Raw genomic sequence first — 19737 nt, forward strand, 5'->3', positions numbered from 1 at the left:
TAAGCAGATATGGGCTGATTTTCAGAGGTGTTAAGGTCCTCAGTAACCCATTGGAGTCATCTAGATGACTCTCTTCAGCCCTTCCATAGGGAATACAGACAAGTGAAGAACTGACATTCCTCAAAGAGAGAGGGTCTGATTTTCTTCTTCTTTACACTGGTGTAAATTAATGAGAGTTAGCACAAGTATAAATCTTAGTGTAGCTGTGGGAGCACAGGCAGCAGCATGAACCACATGGATATGTACCCGGTGCTGCTGCTGCCCATGCCATGCTTCTATTTATACTCAGGCTAGCTTTCATTGAACCTACGTGGAGAAGGACAGGAATCACAGTCCTAACTCGTAGTATACATGTAGCTGCAGTCTGTTGGGGAGGGTATTATATATAAAAATTTGCATACAGAGTACCATTTTTCTGAGCTAGATTAATTGAAAGATTAGAGGAAGTTCTACAAATTCTGCAGTGACCCATTTTTAAATACAAAGCCTGATTCACCTCTGGCCGGTTTTATGCCATATAACTCCATTGATTTCAGTGGAGTAACACCTGAATGAAACTGACATAACGGAGTAGAAGATCAAGTCCATGCTTAATCACCCAGATTGTGTTTGCTATAAAAGTGCTTGGCATTGTATTAGACTTATTTATTCCAAATGAAATGTATATGTTGTAACTTCGATAGGGAAGAAAAAAAAAGGCCATCTGGAAAAACAAGTGTTTAATCCTAAATGGAAGATCTTGTTTGAGTGTTCCCAGTCAAGTGTACATATTTTGCTATCATCTAGACAAAACATTTTCTACATACATAATGTTCCTCTTCTCCTTGTTTCCTCAGTTTCATGAGCATTGTTTGGTAGGCTTTATGTTATGTTTAGACAAGCAAACTGGTTTTTTTGTAAGAACTAGCTGATTATAAGTAATTTTTCTCATAATACCGTATATTTTCATCAATATCAATAGTTAATATCCTTCATTTCCAAATCTTTGCAACTTATATTTGTTCTGTCCTGTGCAAATGAGACATTTTTAACCATTTCTAAAGTTTACCTTAAAAATAACACTGAATTAAAATTTTATCCACAATGGTGGCCCTTAACACTTGACAGCTTAAGCTAGGATAAATAGATAAAATTCCTTCAATACCTTCAGTATTATCTTTGCACTTCCCTCTGTTTACTAAAGATATGCTGTATTATTCCAATACTGAGGTTACAAATGGCACATGCTTGTTAAACCATGAAGTGCTTAACTTTAAGCATGAGTAGTCCCATTGATAGTTCAAGCAACTGGCAATAATTTCAGGGCCACCATGGTAGCTGTTCCATTAACAGTAGAAATTCCTCCACTGATATATGCACTAGTAGTCACATCAAAACCAGGTTTGATCCCCTAGCCATTATTCTGTCATCTGAAGGTGCAAGCTAATTAAACATTTACCAGGAAATAATAGTTTTAGCAAAAACGTAAGCTGGCCCCCCTAGGTACTTTTTAAATGGCTTTATCCATATTGAACTACATTGCCACCTAGTGGTGAGTCCTGTAAATAAAACTCTCTTCACATAGAGAGTACAGTAACAAAACAATTTGGGCTTTGATAATTTAGGCAATCAGAAATTGTCCAGCATAAACATGGTGGTAAAAACAGCCATAAACCTCTCCAGCATAAACAGGTGGTAAAAATATCTGGAAAGCCAGGGAACATTTGAATTTTAATTAGTTAAATTGCAGTTGTTCGGCACCCTACCATTATTTTGGATTACAGAGGCTAAAGGGCATCTCTAGAATTAAGCCCTAGCGGAAATTGGCTGGCCCTCAAGATAAGCATCTAACTGTCAACAAAGAAAAAGCAAAAATGTGTGGCTTTAGCAAGTCAGTGGTAATCCAGGATCAGATCACAATTAAGGAGACTTGAAAACTGAACCCTTTTGCTGGTAAGTGATGTATAAGGCCAAATATTTGCCCTTTCTAAATATTCTGGGAAGGCCCATTCATCAAAGCCTCGCCAATGCACTGAGTTTTCTGTCTGTCCCTTCTCCCAGTGTGATCTGCAGCTTGGAAACAGGACATGGTTGGGAGAATAGGGAAACTGCAGATTTAATTTTGTTTTCTGTTTTCATGCTCATAATAACCTCACAATAATAATCTACACTGCTAGCCATGTTCAGTAAGGTTGTGCTGTCAGTTTAAATGGAGGTTCTCAAATTCACTTATTTCCATAAAGCTAGACACAACATTTAAGAAAATTACCTTACTCTTGCATCTCTGTGATACATAACATACCTCTTACACTTATGTATGTCCCAATCCTGCTTTTTATTCTACACTTGTTTTTGTTGTTTTCAGTTCTTAGTAAGTTATACCTTATAAGCATTTAAATAAATGCTGTAGTGCTGAGCACAGTTGAGAAAGACCTGATCTGAAAATACATTTGACACTGACTCCCTTAAAAATGAAGTAGGACCCTACTACAGAAACCAGAGGAGTAAGTCAGTGGAATGGGAGCCAGTGAAGAAAATGGAAGTTTAGCCTTAATAAGGACAGGCTGCAGGACTGGAGCTAGTATTTCATGGTGAAAAGAAATTGAAAGAGGATTACTGGGTTATTTATTTCAGGGAAAACAAACGGTATCGAGTGTATGTGGTGATCCCGCTGTTGCCTGGATTTGAAGGAGATATTTCAACCGGAGGTGGGAATGCACTGCAGGCCATAATGCACTTCAACTACAGGTACTGTGCACAGTCCAAAGCAGGACATGGGACTCAAAGATCTTTATAGTGATATTGGGGGGGAGGGAGGGGTGTTGATTGTTTGTACTGTGGTAGTGACCACAGGCCCCAATCAGAATCGAGGCCATATTATGCTAGGTGCTGTACAAACATACATACAGCATGTGGGAAAGAAAAAAAGAATGAACTCTTTCTCCGTGATACAGTTTTTGCATAACACTCCGGTGGTTTTGTATATTATTATTGTTACTTGCAATAGTGACTTTGGACTTAAAGATAGCATGGATTTTATTAGCTGAGCATGTGATCCAACCTGCTTTCTGGATGCACCATAAGGCTCCAAAATAAGTTTTTATTCAAGCGGAAAGAGCTCGACTTAATTTACTTATAAGTGACATTTCCACCCTTCTTATGGAATTTAGATGCTATCACATTTTTTTTAGTTTATCCGTGTGTTTTTGCTATTTTTTAAGAAGCCTGATGGTATTTTAGTATCAATTTTCTGGTGGTTTCAACAGAGCTGAGGTTAACGTGGCTCTATGCGTTCAACAACAAATAACGATAGCACCACCACTATATCTTCCTTTGAGTTCCACCATCATTAAAGCTGACTGCTCAGCCCAGAGAACAATGCTTTATTTGAATGCCCAGTTGCCCAGCCAGCAGAGGGAGCTCAGAGTTTTGCGGTTTTGTCTGCCAAGTAAATTCACACATTGCTTTTGTCAGGGGCCCTATTAGGTTTTCTCCATCAGAGTTTGAATTTCTTGCAATCCTCACACCAATCCTGAGATCAGCCTGAAAAGAATAATGGGCTGCATTTTCAAACATGGGCACCTATATCAGGCCCAGGAAATATGTGCATAAATACTGATCTGTAATGTTCACACACAATACAGGAGACCCCACCTGAAAGACCCACACACAATATATCACTTTGCAAAGAGTAAAGATTGAGACAGGCCTCAAAATTGTATAATCTAATGTTCCACAGAGCCTGGGGGTGGGATGGGGTGAAGAGAAAAAGATTTTCAAAGGCACCAATGGCAGTTAGACCCTAAATCCTAGTGAAAGTCATTGAGGATTAGGCACATATCTTGCCTTTGAAAATCTTCCCCATAGTCTTTTTCAAACCTGACTGCTCAGAGATCCCTTCTGGTCCTTGGGACCCGATACTCCCTTCTCCTTGTGTAGAAGAGAGGCGCAATGAAGGGGGAAGGAAGTGGCACTGCTGTGGCTGCTTTCTGGGGGAGGGCCAGCTGAAGGCAGCATGGGTTTATAAGGGAGCCATGTCACCATAAAGGTGGTGACACCAAGGAATCAGCACTGAGTGTCCCGTGACCAGCAGGAATCATGTTTAGGTTATGTCTACAATGCAGTGCAGCCTACAGCGGTGTGAATTGCAGTGTACACCAAAGCACTGCACTGTAACTGGCTTGTGTGGACACCGCTGGCGTGAACTAAAAGGTACCTACTTTGTGTTAACTTATCCCTCTTCAAAGAGGACGATGTGAACGTGAACTAGATACCTTTCAGTTCACGCCAGCAGCGTCCACATGTGCACACTTTGGTGTGCGCTGCAGTTCACAGCCCCGCAGTGTGAACTATGGGGCCAGGTAGACAAGCTCTTAGTTTCCCCTACAAAGTTTAAGCCTCTCTTGAGTTTTTGGAGCTGCACGCCATGTCCCCTCCATTAGGTGGTAAAACCCCTCTGTCTTGAGGGAAGGATGCAAGAGGAAACCTGAGTGAAGAACATCAGTATTTCCATCTGGCTTGTCCCTTTCTATGAGGGGTGACAAATTGCCCTTTGGTCATTGATCCGACATATTTATTATTCTTGACTTGAAGTAGCTCCTCCAGTATTTCCAATGTATTTGTAGTCACCTGACTTTTAGAGTCCATCACCTCATTTTTGAAGCCTTCACTAGCGTGTAAAGTTTTTATCAGCCACTTTCATGCCTGTTAACTTCATTGCTCAGGGCCTAAGGGCACGTCTGTATGGGGATAAAAGCCCTGCAGCTCAGGTTCAGGGCTGGAGCTCAAGCTCTGGGACTCTCCACCCTCAAAGGGTCCCAGAGCCTGGGCTCCAACCCAAGCCCAAACATCTACACAACGATTTTAGCTCTGTAAGCCTGAGTTAGCTGAACCAGGCCAGCCACAGGTTTTTTATCCCCATGTTGACATACCCTATGAGACAACAATATCCTCCCTTGTGTAAGGTGACCAGTGGTGCATGTGATCTTCTACACCCTTCTGTGTCCTATACATGTTAACATTTGTTTAGGAAAAATGTATTCTGGGACTGTCACAGCTCTTCTCTTTATATGGTACTTAAAATGTCTCTCTTGTTTCTGATTAGCACATTAGGAGTACACTAACTTCACCTAATCAGACGTCATTGCTTCAGGTCCTTTGTATTTGTAACTGCTGCCTTAATTCTTTCCAGGACTATGTGCAGAGGAGAAAATTCTATCCTTGGACAGTTGAAAGCAGAAAGTAAGTGCTTTGTGATGTTCAGTATTCGGTCTTGAACTTTATTTGATGAGTTATAAAGCATAAATTAACTCATCCAGTTGCCAGTTGTATAAACTTCAATAACACAGAATACTGCAATTATGTCAAGACAATCTTCAAACATCTTCAAAATAAGGGAAAGAAAAATAGCCAAAAACATCTGTGTAGCTGATGAAATATAATCAAGCAGTAGGATCCAATCTGTGGCATCCTCATGGGCAAGACTCCCAAAGTTTGTTTCTGTTTAGCTTGAGATTGTTGTGGTGAGGTTGGTTTCTAGTGTTGGGTTATGCAGCACAAAGATGGAGTGAGGAAGGTAGAAGTGTGTATTTTATAGGTTGTTGGGTGGGGAATTCTTTTGTGTGATTCTGTACCACTTTTGGAGTTTGTTTATTGGGTCATATGGCCTTTGGCTGTTTTTGAGATGGCTTTTTCTTACACTGTGGCTTTGCACCCAATGACCACACAGAGATAAAAACTATTTAATTATAACAATGTTATCACAATTGCTTTCTCCGGACCAGCCTGTGTCCTTGAATTTGCTTGGATGGAAATCAGAGCACCATGAGAAACATGTTTCATAAATACACCTGGCACACACAATACATCCTTGGCGCATGTATCTTTGTGCAACTCTGAACTGTAGATAATTTAAAATAGAACATGCTTTCCACAACACATGCAGACAAAAAACCTCCCCACAGCTCAGCCAGAGAAAACAGCCAGCTTGCCAAATGGTTCTCAAACATTAGCATCAACTGGAGGTGCTTGAACACAACCTGGCAGATTTTGATCCGAAATGGGGAAATCCGTGGGTAGCCAGTCAAGCTGTCTATATGGGCCAGAGTGGCACAGAGGCCAGAGCAGAGTGGCCTCTATTTTAAAGAGACTTCTTTACATTATGTTATCGTTAAGATGATGTTGAAAATTGATTGTTTTGCTTTTCCTTGGCTTTATATTACTAACAACCATCTCTCTCTCCCACCTCATTGCCCCTTTTAATCTTCAGTTGGAAATCAGTGGATAAACTACATATCGTTCTGTGGGCTTCGAACATATGCTGAGTTGGATGAAAATCTCGTCACTGAACTCATCTACGTTCACAGCAAATTGCTTATAGCTGATGACAATACTGTCATCATTGGTGAGTAAGACGGTTGCAGGAGAAATTTGTACCATTTGATTACCCAGACTGAAAAATCCTGTTCGATTTCTGTGCCTTGTACAAAATGCATGTGGCTCTCTCTACTTCCTGTGCTCTCTTCATTGTATCTGTTACCCTCTCCCGGTGTTGTATATTGAATGTAAAAGTAAAGTAATTATGAGTTAATGGGGAAAGCGAGATGGAGAAAAGATTCTAAAGTGTATTGATTAATTGATAAAGAAATGTGGCTTTGAAATTCCCCACAGCGGCTAGGATTGTCCCACTGCAGGGAATTTTGTCCATTTGTCTTTCATCAAACTCAGCATTAGCACTAAATTGCCAAGAGTTGTCATCTGTTCCTTAAAGTCCAGAATGTGCTGTGAAATTTGGAAGGTTTGGGGAACATGTGATCATTGGGAAACTATGTTTTAACAAGTAGTAGATACATTTTCATCTGTCTCTCTGTTTTTGTATATTTATTATAAGGTCATAAAATAACAACATAAGGCCAAATTTAGCTTTGATTTATACCACAAGACAAGAGCAGAATTTGAGCCAGAGTTACTCATACTTCTTTAAGAAAGCCCTTTTCAGCCTATTATAGCAGTATGAAAGCTTTGCCCATGAGCAACATAATATTAGGTCTTGTAAGAATCAGAATGATACTGTCCTCCTCCACATGGACAATTCTGATAGCAAACAGCCTTAGATAGGTTGGAATTGGGATCGGGGGAGGTTTGCTACGTAGTTGTCCTTTTGATAGTCTTATCACGTCTCTAGGATGAAGAACAGCGAGAATAGTTTTACTGCTGATCATCATGAACACAGGATTGTGTTGCATCTACGTAAATGCTATCTGTATGTTTAGCTGTCATCCAAGGGTACGTCTGCACTGCAAAAAAACACATCCCACAGCAGCAAGTCTCAGAGCCCAGGTCAACTGTTTTATGCTGGAGGGGCTCACACTCTGGGGCTAAAAATAGCAAGGTAGATGTTCAGGCTTGGGCTGGAGCCAGGGCTCTGAGACCTACCCCCAAATGGGTTTCAGCGCCCTGGCTCCAGCCTGAGCCTGAATGTCTACGCTGCTATTTTTAGCCCTGTTGTCAAGCCCTCCAAGCCCGAGTCAGTTGACCCAGGTTCTGAGACTCACCGCCACGGGTCTGTTTGGGTTTTGGTTTGTTTTTTGCAATGTAGACATACCCCAAGAGGCTTGGGCTTAACTGCTTCACGGCTGCCTAATGTATCTGCTGTGGAGCTAAAGACATTCCCCGGTGCTACCCCATGCACCTGGTCCAGTCCTACTGAAATGCCAACAACCAAGTGGAAAAAGCCAGGCCCTAGTTCAGCATCTGCAGTAGGAGAGCAGTGACGCAGATGTTTACAAACTAGTAAGGCACAGATTTGTCCTGCCTTAAATTTCCTGCTGATTAATTGATTTGAACTTCAATTAATTTGGTTAATTGCTCCCCGCCCCCCCCCAAAGAAAATAATTCCACGTGACTGAAGCCCTGAGTGGTTGAAGCACATGTGAATAAAGTCTTAGTTCAGCTGCATTGTGGAGGAGTGTGTCTGTGGCGGGAGTATTTTGAGGGGGTTGATTTTATTTTTCCCCTTCTCTCTAGCAGCTCCTGATACAGCTGTAGTCGTCATATTCAGTCACTGGGATTGCTAAAGCATCTGGGTTTCTCTTTCTGCAGAATCCAGATAGTTGCAGGGTTTTTGCTTTATCTGAGGTTTTTTTGTGGGTATATGTTAATTTGCTAAATCCCATCTATTATAGTCTCTTGCTGCTCCTTCCTCCTGGGACAAACTCTTATCTGCTTTTCTGTGCCATGTTTTTTTCTGATGTCTGTGCAGTATAAGTTAAATTCCTTTGGGGTTACATTTTCTGCCAGCATTGAGCAGGCAATTAAGCAAAGTGCCTAAGTGCATTGCTCATTTTGTACATGCAGGTTGATTGGGCACCCGCTTTTGGATGTCTGCTTAGTTGGAGATGCAGAAATGGGCACACAGAGTTGCTTAGGGATAGTTGCCAGTTTCTCCCTGATGGTAACAGGATCCCAACCCAAGACACATTTGATATCGCAAATACACTGGAATGATTCTTGACTGGATTGGCTGTTAGGTGATCTGTGTTGAATGAGCTGGTTCTCGCAGCCCAGTTCTTAGCAGATGGGTGTCCACACCACAAAGACCACTATCAGAATCTGAATTAATTGGCACCTGGCAAAAAAACCTAAAAACTGGATGTCCATAGAGAACCTGCCAGTCTTGGAGATGATCCCCCCAGAACAGAATTAAGTACAGTAGCTGAATAATGGGGGAAGCTTCTATTACCTCTCTTCATTTTTCTTCTATGGCTAAACAACCTAATTCTCCAGGACAGTCACTCTGGCAACTTTGAACTGCCATAACTATGCTCAAAAAAGAGAGAAAAAAGTTATAATTGTATATTAGGGCCTGTGCCTATGTTTTGAAAGAATTTTCTCATATTTTGACTTTGTACCTTTTGCACAATATATTCTAATGCTACGTCAACAGCGCAGCAAAAAATAGAAAAAGAACAAATGTCCCCATTGGTTAGAATGGTTTCTTCGCCCTCGGAGAGTACATTTTCATTGTGTAAGCAATACTTGGGAACTTGCACACATAACTCACCATACATAGAAATGAAAATTTGGCTCCTGGGAGTTTTGGAAGCCTTACTTACTAGTTGCTAGCAACTGGAGTCCTCCCCTCCCTCAGTGCAGTATGACTCAGAAATGATTTCCTTCTTTCTTAACTCCTCTTCTCCCCCCTCTCCCCCAAAAAACCCTGAAGGTGTTTTCTTTTTCTGTTGTTTATTTTAGCAGAAATGCTAATTCTACATAAGAGGGTTCTGCCTTGGCTCAGGGCACAAATACAAGTTAAAATTTTTCCTTTCTTTCCTTACGAAATAAATGCTGCAAAGAAAATCCATAAAATGACTTCACACAAAGAAGCTGGCTTGTGCCATTAAACATATTAAATAAAGACCACATTAAACAGTGACCCCTGCCCTTGCCTGCTCTAGTATGGCTCTGCAAGAGTAGCTGGAAGCTACTGAGAAATTAAGCTTTAAAACCTTTAGTATTGGATTCAGAATTGTTTAAGCTATTTCGTGCCCTGCAGTTTATGGAGAATGTGCAGATTTTTTTCCCCACAAACTGATCTTGGCTCTTCTGTGGCTCTTTGAATCAGAAGTAGCTTTGATGGAGGGTCTGCGCTAACAAATCTTCATCTCAAGACTCAGTCCTTAGCAACCTAAATTGTTTTGCTAACGAGAATAGAATGGATAATGTTCACATGGCATTTACATTGATCTTCTCCAGTGCCAAGAGGCGCAAAGGTAATTCAGCCTCCTCTCTACCACCTACTGACAAAGGAGGAGATTTTTTAACCTATAAACTCCCATGGTGTTTTATCACTTGCATTGGAAGAGACCTGGAGACAACTGAATGCAGGTCAGCTAAATCCATGCAGCTGAACTTTTCATATACAGAAGCAAGGGACCACACAGAGGGATGATAGAGGGTGGTCAGACAGTAAAGTGATGGTGTTAGGAGGAGTGTGAGGTTGGAGGAGAGATACTAATTGAAATTTTCCTTCACGCATGCACATGCGCGCGCGCACACACACACACACAAGTCTTAGGGAGTGCTGTGAATGCTGGGGTTCTGCAAAGGACATGCTGGCAAAGCCCAGTTCTTCACAGTTATTTAGGTGCCTAATTCCCATGGCTTTGAGGATCTGGGCCCAAGTCCTACTGGTGGTAAATAAGCCTATCACTTTTTTGACGGTCGCCTTCCTTGGGGAAGTGGTACATGTTGTTTGTGGTATTATAATTGCTATATGTTTCCCTGGAAAGGCTCTGCTAACATCAATGACCGCAGCATGCTGGGGAAACGCGACAGTGAAATGGCTGTTATTGTGCAAGACACCGAAACCATCCCTTCAGTGATGGATGGAAAGGACTACAAAGCTGGAAGATTTGCTCAGTCACTCCGCCTCCGGTGTTTTAGGTATGACTGCTAGAATCTAATTAGGGTGCATGGAAATCTCATGCTAAACCATTGGAAGACGGGAAGATTTTACCCAGCAGGTCTTTTCCCAACAGGTTGTGCTCATTTGTATTCTGTACTTCTGCAGGAAGATACAGTCCTGCTGCCTTGCAGAAATTGCATTCCTCATTGATTCTGAAAACGGAGCATCTGTGCATTTGTCCATAATGTATATGCCCTGGACTAAAGATATGAGTGGGTTTAACGCCTGTAAAATCAGTGGACCTGCACCCACTTACATGAGTTTAGCCCACAGAGTTTTGCTGTTGCCTAGACTTATGATTTCCCATGCAGTGTCCCATTCTATCCCCTCGATGACTGTTTGAATTGGGAGTCTGTTTTTCTTAAGTTTTTACTTGACCCCTTCAACAGGGAGAACTTGCAGACAAGACTATGATACTTTGCTAAGGATCACATACCACCATTGCACTGTATCCATTTTAGGTGGTGCTATCTTTTTTTTTGGTAATGGGAATTTGTTCAATCAGAGAAGCCATCTGGCCAGCAGCACAGCTATTTTCTCATTGAAAGACTTTTTCCCATTTTCCATCTGGATGGTTTTTAAACAGAAAGGAGGAGAAGATAAGACAGAGCACTAAGGCTGACAGACTATTCTGTGTAGGAAATAGCGGCCGACAAGGAAGTCTCAGTGCACCATCCATTAAGTATTGAGGAAATTATCTAAGAGAAGCCTCTTCTTTCTTCTTCGGGATTGATTTGTTTTTGTTTTTTTCTCATAGAAGAGGGAGTGTGTCTAGTGGTTAGAGCAGGGGACTTGAACACAGAGCTCCAGCACTGCAGCCTGGTCTTACAACATCTCCTGAGAGGTTCAGCGTTTTGCATGCGCTCAGCTCCCATCGGTGGGAATGGCTGGTATTCTGAACCAATGACTTCAGGCCCCTTCCATTACTACCTTCTGGAAAACCTGCTGTTAATTTAGCAGAAGGCTTTTTACTCTCTGATAAACAGTATCACCATCTCCTTGTTATATGTTTGTACAATGCCTAGCACAATGTGACTGGGACCTCTAAGCACTGCTGCAATACAAATAATAATAAAAATAATAGCATGGGTCCTTTCTGAGTCTTGGCTTTGGGATGGTTTTCTAGGGTCATTTAACTCAATAACTGCACACGGCTGGTTTTGTTTTCCCCCAGAAGAAAGAAGCTGATAAGGATCACACTTGTGTTCATGAAAATCATCTGGAGGGTTCTGTGTTACCTTGCATTGGCATCGGTTCTTTTTGTCCCCTTTTCAGGGTTGTTCTTGGTCATTCAGGAGACTTCAATGCTGATCTCCAGGATCCTGTTTGTGACAGATTCTTCAAGGAGGTCTGGGTTGCAACAGCAGCTCGCAATGCCACTATTTTTGATAAGGTGAAGTACCTTGCTTATTTCTCTTTTCGCCTCCAGCATTCTCACTGTTGACAGATGTCAATGAGAGAAGCAACATCTTGGTTTTGTGGGAGAGGAATTGATGGGGCAGGGGCAGATAATATCTAGATGTTTTGAATGCTGTATATTTCATGAAATCACACACGCTATGAGCAGGAAAAGGCCACATCAGATGAAGGGTTTTCTTTTAGTCAGTGGCATAAACCTTTGGACCTTACAGTTGGCAGACAAACAAGGTAGCAACTTTGATTCTCTTTCATTTACACACTGATTTTATAGAGTATTGCAGCTCCTGTTTCTGGAGCTCTTGATTTACACCAGCATGTGTGAGGAGAGAATCAGGCCCTTTAAGTAAGAATTTTCTATTTGGATGTATGCAAAGCAAGGCTCACTTATAAAAGCAAATTAGCTGTTGCTAATTTGGGATAATCTCCTATGGGGATCAGCAAAAGTCCCAGGGATCCTAATTTGCAAGCTCCAGTCTTTTGAGATTGCCCTAAAGATTTTCTCATAGAGGTGTGTGTACAAATTCTTAAGCTCCCCAGGCTCCATTAGCATCGAGCTCCATTAGCGTCATTTACAGCAGCGTCAGTTTCCACTGTGCAATGCATGTCGTGACATTTTCCTCTGTGCTTATACGCTACCTCCTCTTTCTATTTTAATCAGGTTTTCCGATGCCTTCCCAGCGATGAGGTGAATAATTTAGCCCAGCTGCGTGACTTCATCACAAGTTCAAAATTAGTAACCAAAGATGCTGCAAAAGCAGCAGAAGAATTAAAGAAGATTCATGGATTTCTAGTGCAATTCCCCTTTCGTTTCCTGGATGAAGAAAACTTGCTTCCTTCTGTTGGAACAAAAGAATCCATGGTGCCCATGGAGGTTTGGACTTAGGGAGATTTAGACTGCTTTAGAGTTTAAAGTCTGGTTCCTTGGAGACAAGTTTGCACACCCTATTATTTCAAAAAGCTTTTTATTGCCCAGGTAACCGCAGAAAAGGTCTCCATCAAATTAATGTGCCTTTCTTAAGGATTTTAGTGGAACAGCTTCAGACAAAATGTCACTGTTATGGGGAGGGAAAGAAAAGTTGACAGTTAAAAATGATCATTGACAAGTTCTATTCACTGAAAGGGAAGTTACTTCTTTACAGACCTATTCTAAGCACCTTAAAGATGCAGGCCACTCCTATGAAGGGAGACAAATCATAATGTATATTACTACTGCCAGTGTGATTATATATGTACAGTAATTGTGATACTCAGGAGTTGTAGGCTATTGGTGCTTTCTAAAGCCTGTTGTATTCACTGTTTATTACCTAGCTGGAGTTAGCCTCATCCCTGTTTTGTATTCCCTCACGTATTCCCCCACTGCTTACACCTCCATAATTGTTGGGAAATGTTGCCTGAGGCCAACTCAGGTGTTCCTTTCCGATCATTGCCTATCGAGCGTAGATGTTACATTGCTTAGATAGCAAAGGACTAACACCCTTCTGTCAGAATAATGTGTTCTCTTCTTCTGCCCCACCAGGGGAAAACACTGGGCTTTTTGCTACAACTACAGTAATCAACATTCCTCATGCACAGCATGCTATTGTGTTGATCTTGGTGATGGGCAATCCCCAATGGAGTTTGAGATGATGGGAATCTCTTGAATACAGGTTTTCAGGATTTGCAGAACTTGTCTGAGTTCAGCAACCCTCTTTTTTTTTTTTTTTTAATTATCTAAGCTATATATTTTTTCCCCAAGGGAGAATCAGCCTTTTTAACCAACACCTTACATTTTTCTAGCTAAAGAAAAGCCTGGTGCTAGGTATTAGGGAGAAGAGAACCTCAAAAGCTATGCTGGCAAAACTGGGTCCTCTCTTTTGTGTGTATAGAATGCATTATACATACACAGTTTTGTGTGTATACACTGCATTAAATCCGCAGAGATTTCCCCTACTTTCTTTTCCACTGTTTCACCTATAAGGAACAAGAACCCAGTAACAGTTGAGTGAGAGTTGAAATTTCGAGCTGAGGATGTTCAAGGTTGATCAAAGTTACTGAGTTCACCCACCCCTCCACAGGCTATCAGTGGAGAGATAGCACTGATCTTGTCTCTGTGACCTGCTCCAGTAATGGAAAGTCATGGTTTTGAACAGTCTCTGCAGTGCAGAAATGTGACACCATGTCAACCCAAGGACAGATAAACTCACTCAGCATGGAAAATCTTTTTGCTTTCCATTTACTAATACGAATGGCACAATTAATAAGAAACTCATAACATTGGGTTCCTATCTGGAAACAGTGAGACGCTAAAACTGCAGGTTCTGAGTGCAGAATGTTATCTGAGTGCCATTCACCAAGCAAAATCCAGACACAGCCCTCAATCTGTAGTCTAGGTCAGTGTTTCCCAACTGGTATGCCACGGCACGCGGGTGTGCTGTCAGGCCTGGGCAGGTGCGCCATGGAATTTTTTGAAAAACGACTTGACGAGTTCTGGATTGGCTCGTTGAATATTCATGAGTTCATGTGGAGACTATCTGGTGGTGTGCCTCAAAATAATTAAAGGTATCAAGGTGTACCATGGCAGAGAAAAGGTTAGGAACCACTGGTCTAGTAAAAGCCGTCACCATTCCTTATCCGTAAGGCTTATGAACTTTCATTGCTATGTTTCTCTTTGCTAAAAAATTCAAGTGATTATAAGTAAATTTGTCCTTTTTTAAAAAAAAAAAAAAAAAAAAGACATTGACAAGCTTCCAACATGCTTAACTTTCATTAATGTTAAAAAAAAAAAAAAAAAAAAAAATGGTGACGTCATTTTGAAAGATATGGTTAAAGCACTGTTGGCACATATCTTACATTTAAGCTGATTGCTCTATATATCTTTAGACTGTAATTCGGTGTAAAGTCATTTTGCAGCACTACATCACATTAATAAGTAACAAACACTACCATTCGTCAAGGGCCGCCTAAGTCCCAGCTAGCTGCTATGTTGTCTGTTACTGCATGCTCATATTTTTTAGATGCAATTAATTAGTGATATAGATGGGACACAGACCCATTCCTTAAGTTCGGTGAACCAATGGTCTATCTGATCTGTCAATAGTGCATGCACAGCTTTTATGAAGTAAGCTGCAGCGTGTCCTTAGGTACTGTGATTTTGTGTAGTGCACTGCAGATAACTAGGTTCCCTCAAGATTTGTTGGGCATTATTATTTAAAATCATATTTGTTGTTTAAAATGAGACGTAGGGCTGACCTGCCAGCTCCTGTGGAAGAGCAACGTGCTATCAAGTGACCGCTGCAAAGCCAGGAAACTAAAACATCAACATACTTCTGCTTTTAACGCTAGACCAAGGCTTTTAAATTCTCATTAAAAACCACTGGCCAGTTGTAGCCTGCCAAATATTGACATTAAACCACACAGGTATGTGTTCATAGTCGAAAGAGGCCAAAACCAGATATTCAATCACACCAGACCGACACACCAAACCTAAAGAAGCGTATAAGGCTTGTATCACCTTCCGTCTGTCTAGATCAGAGATCTTCAATCTGTGGGGCATGCCCATGTTAGGGAGGGATGTAGCAGGGCCTGGGCCAGCCCCCATGGAGGATGGGTGGGGAGGGAATGCCACCCCAATCTGCCCCAGGCTCTGCTCCAGCCTCACCCCCAACCATGGCTCTGGCTTCAGCCCTGGCTGCTAGCCGCAGTTCCCTGGCTTGGTCCTCGGCCCCGCTCCCAGCCTTGGTGGCCACAGCGTCAGCGCCCAGCCTCAGCATCCAGCCCTCATCCTCCGCGCCTGGCCTTGGCCCCCACTTCCTGGCAGCTGTTCTCAACTCGGCCCCTACCCACCATCGCCGTGCCCCCAGCCACAGGTCCTGACCCTGGCCCTACTCCCAACCCCAGCTGAGGGGGGCGAGTGGGTGCAGGCAAAGGTAAGAGGGCGCGACATAAAACATTTGGGGACCACCGGTCTAGATGATCACTATTTGATCCTTACAGCTCCTCTTTGAAGTGGTATTGAAACTTTGGGCTTCGTAGATAATGTGATCCGGCTTGTCCCCCAGGTTGTCTTTCCAAAACCAAAACACAACTGACGTGCAAAACCCAAACCGTGACACATTTGCCCATCTCCGATGATGTTAGGGGTCTGATGTCAACCCATACAGCCAAGGAATTCTGCGTTAGTATTGAAACACCATTCTTAATCTACCCTCTTTGTTCTATATGTTAGCTTTGCGGTGTATAAAACACCTCATTACTTGAAGATCTTGCCACTGCCTGAAAACAGAGGGTGAGATTCACCCATGTGCATAGAGTCTATGCAGCACTTTAAATGAGGCTTAAATAGAATTTAAGTCACGCATGGGCATTGCGCTGGCTCTCTGCATTGGAGTGAGTTCCGGTCAGTGTGAATGGACAAGTTAAGAAATTCTTCATTTTGAATTCCCCTGATTTTGTTGCATGCCGTACTCTTAACATTAACTGAAAACCTTTGTTTTATTGTCCTCTATGGATGAGGGGAAAGAAAGATGGTAGTATTAAGAAGAATAAAGCTGAGACAAAACTGCCATTCCCTATACTCTAGGGGATTGATGCATCTTCAAATTCAATATTGTTTCAATATTCAAATGTAACCAAGATTCTGGAAATCTCTTACACTCTTAGGTCCTGATTCTGCAAGATGTATGGACGGATACCTGCGTCCTTGAAGAGTCCCATTGACTCAGTGAAGCTTCACACAAGGCCAGGGTTCACCCGTGCAGAACAACTTGCAGTGTCAAGACACCCTACAGTACAAAGCCTACAAGTTTTCACAAGAGGAAGTATTCTCTCCATAGCACTTACTGTGCTCTACATCATTCTTCATACATATTCACAGCCTGCACAGAGGTAGATGTCTTTTGTGAATGTCTGTTAATTAGACTTTTCTTTCACATGCTATGAAGCCACAGCAGGGATGATGTTTAACACCTTGGAAGATGTCAACAGTCACCAGTCTTCAGTACTTAAAAACCCGGGGCAGGGTTTTACTTTTACTTTGAATACCCAAAGGCATAATCACTTGCAAATGGACTGTACTGTAAGCAGTGATGCTGTTTTAGGTTAAAGTAGTTTCTGAAACATGTGAACTGTTTTTATGGCTTTTATTTTTAAAAAATTGTAAAATTTCTTCCAGACTCAGATCTTATATTTCATGATTCAACCTGGGTGAAAGATTTATGGTGGATATTCTTAAGCAGATGCCAGTATGAGAATTCAAGATCCCTTCTTATCTCTATATATTTTTAAATAACAGGATGTTTTAATATATGTTTTGTGGTATAGATGCAGCATGGGACTTATTTTGTAGCACAGAAAAGTATGCATGGTAAAAAAAAAATGAAGAATGAGATTTCATAATCTAAGCACTTGATTATTAAAATAATTTGTACCCCAAAAAGCCACCCACTGTTATGCAGGAGATCCCAGGCTGTTGGCACAACTTCTAGACTTGCTGAATTTGAGAGTACTCAAGAGCAGCACATTTTGGGTATGTCTACTCCCATCCTGGGCAGAGAGACACTAGGGGGGCTCAAGCTAAGTGCACTAAAAATAGCTGTGTGGATGCTGCGGCTCAGGATGGAGATTGGGTTCTCAAGTTCACCCAGTCTTCTAGGCTTGAAAGCCCAAGCCACAATGTTCATGCTGCTATTGTTAACATGCTAATTCGAGCCCCCCTAGCATGAGTCCATCTACCCAGGTTGGGAGGCTCACTCCCAGCTGCAGTGTAGACATACTGTAAGCTCTGATCCAGTTTGCAACGAAAGAGCCTTGCCATTGGCTGACATGAAAACAGGGTCGGTTCCAGGGGAAGGAAGTCCCTTTTATCACTCAGCATCCTCTCTGGCTTGTTAGCAAGCAGTAGACTTGGAAGGGAGTCCAGCAACATTTTAGCTTAGGCCATGTCTACACTAAACATTTTTTCCCATGCAATAACGTTGATTAGGGATGTGATTTTTTTTCTAATGACATTTTTATATCACCACAAGCCCTAGTGCTGTTAAAGTGGAAAAAGCATATTGTTGCCAGTAGAAGCTGCGACTACCCGAGGAGGGTTTGCCAGTATAGCTTCACGGGCACAACTATACCAGCAAACCTTTTCTAGTGCAGACTAGACCTGAGAACGATGGTGGCCAGGATATCAAGCTGAAATGTAAGAGCAAGTGGAAATGGGAGGGATTCTTAAACTATAACAGGAATTTGGATAAACTCCTGGGATTTATCCCAGAAGAGTTGCTGGGGAATGGCCTCAGTGCGGGTGGTGAGGGCTGGTGAGAGTTCTGGTGAGGATTGGAACCAGAGATTAGGATCAAAATATCTGTACATTTCCTTGGTCGTGTTAGGATCCAGACATATTTTTAAAATTAACATCATGGTTTAGAACCTTCTCGTGCAGCCTTTATTCTGCCCCACTGCCTTCAGTGAGAGTTTTTTGCTTAAGTGAAGATTGCATGGCTCGGCCTCTAGGATATTATTTTAATGTATCTATTTACTCAAATCGTGCAACTATCTGCCTTCAAAGGAGACAACTACATCCAATCAAACCTGGGTTTGGTTTGGTATTGTAATCTGGAGGAGGAATTTGTATAGGTGTTTGTACAGTTATTACAGAGTAGTGTGTTTTATTTAAAAATCAAGCAGAGGCAGTTCTGAGACAAATGGAAAAAAAAAGTTTGCATGATTCTTTACACTAATGCAGTTTTTTTCCACCACTTAGGGCCAGCTCCTCTGCTGGTGTAAACTAACATAGCTCCATTGACCACAGTGGAGTCCCACCATTTCACACCAGCAGAGGATCTGGCCCAGAGTTCCTAGTGACCTCTGATACGAGCAGAGTAAGAACCTGCACAGTGCCATCTTAGGTGTGCAATAGGACGAGGCAGGCATTTGCCATACCAGCCACAGGGTTTTATTCTGACCTCCTGCATTGTAAGACCCTGATCCTGGTAGCTGATTCAGACTCTCTCACCCATGCTGAGCCTCACTGAAATCAGGACCCTTGCAGAATCAGGGCCTTAGTTGGGAGTGTACCTCCACTGCAGTAAATGAATGTATGTAATTAAAACCAATGTAAATGAGATCAGAATTAGGCCCACAGACTGTAAATCTAAAACTGAATGGAATGCTCCTTTTTGTTTTGTTTTTCCGCCTGCTTTTCAAGCATTTGTGATCAGTCTATTTTTAACCTACCAGTGCAGTTTCATAAAATAATGTAGATGTTGTGAGTAATTCTTACTTATCTGGTTCTATCCTGACATGCACGAAATGAGAAAATTAGGTCGTTTTTAATTCACAGGTCAAGAAATGTTCAAGTTGCCTCTAAATAAACTAATGGACAAACCAAGAGCTTCCACAATATTTGTACTTTAGTTGTAGAAGGATTGACATGATTCCAAATCGCTGTACTTCTCTGCTTTAGATTGATAAAATTGTGAATACTGTGAATGTTCCTTCTGTGAAGGGATTTGAATTGACAGTTTTGTGTACATGTTTCTGCTAATGGCTGCTTCCTTCCCTACCTATGACTGTATTTGGTTAATAAATATGTATTAATTGACTGAAAATATAACTAAATATAATGTATCAGAAACATTTGGCTGATGACTTTTCATTTTCAATTGCTTTTGGAATTATGATCATTTTTGCAAACTGCAGACCAAATTCTGCTCTGGCATTGAATGAAGAAAGCTTCCACTGCAATTAGTGAAACTCTGTGGCTGTAAAACCACTGTAAAGGCAGAGCAGACTCAGGGTGAAAAAATCTTTAACAATGCAGCCCAAGATAAAATTATCCCTGGAACAATGGCATTGCTAACTTGTTTATAGTCAATGAAAACCAATGTATTTTAAAGTAACGTTAC

At 41.7% G+C, this 19737-nt stretch overlaps 1 protein-coding gene across 3 annotated transcripts in view; it reads left to right on the forward strand.

Moving 5' to 3' along the window:
- The window catches only part of PLD1 (phospholipase D1), a 94103-nt gene extending 74637 nt beyond the window's left edge, over nt 1-19466 (forward strand). For 2 of the 3 annotated variants that reach the window (XM_067536574.1, XM_067536575.1), the window contains 6 exons: nt 2614-2727; nt 5171-5220; nt 6248-6382; nt 10269-10422; nt 11720-11837; nt 12522-19466. In XM_067536574.1, coding sequence (XP_067392675.1) covers nt 2614-2727; nt 5171-5220; nt 6248-6382; nt 10269-10422; nt 11720-11837; nt 12522-12746 — 796 coding nt within the window. In that variant the 3' untranslated portion in view covers nt 12747-19466. The remainder of the gene's footprint in view (nt 1-2613; nt 2728-5170; nt 5221-6247; nt 6383-10268; nt 10423-11719; nt 11838-12521) is intronic. The other variant, XM_067536577.1, reaches the window with a different exon arrangement.
- Nucleotides 19467-19737: the final 271 nt, after the last annotated feature.

The sequence above is a fragment of the Emydura macquarii genome, unplaced genomic scaffold (assembly GCF_026122565.2).
Source record: "Emydura macquarii macquarii isolate MOO-44397 ecotype Brisbane River unplaced genomic scaffold, CSIRO-AGI_Emac_v2 contig_3603, whole genome shotgun sequence".
Lineage (NCBI taxonomy): Eukaryota > Metazoa > Chordata > Testudines > Chelidae > Emydura > Emydura macquarii.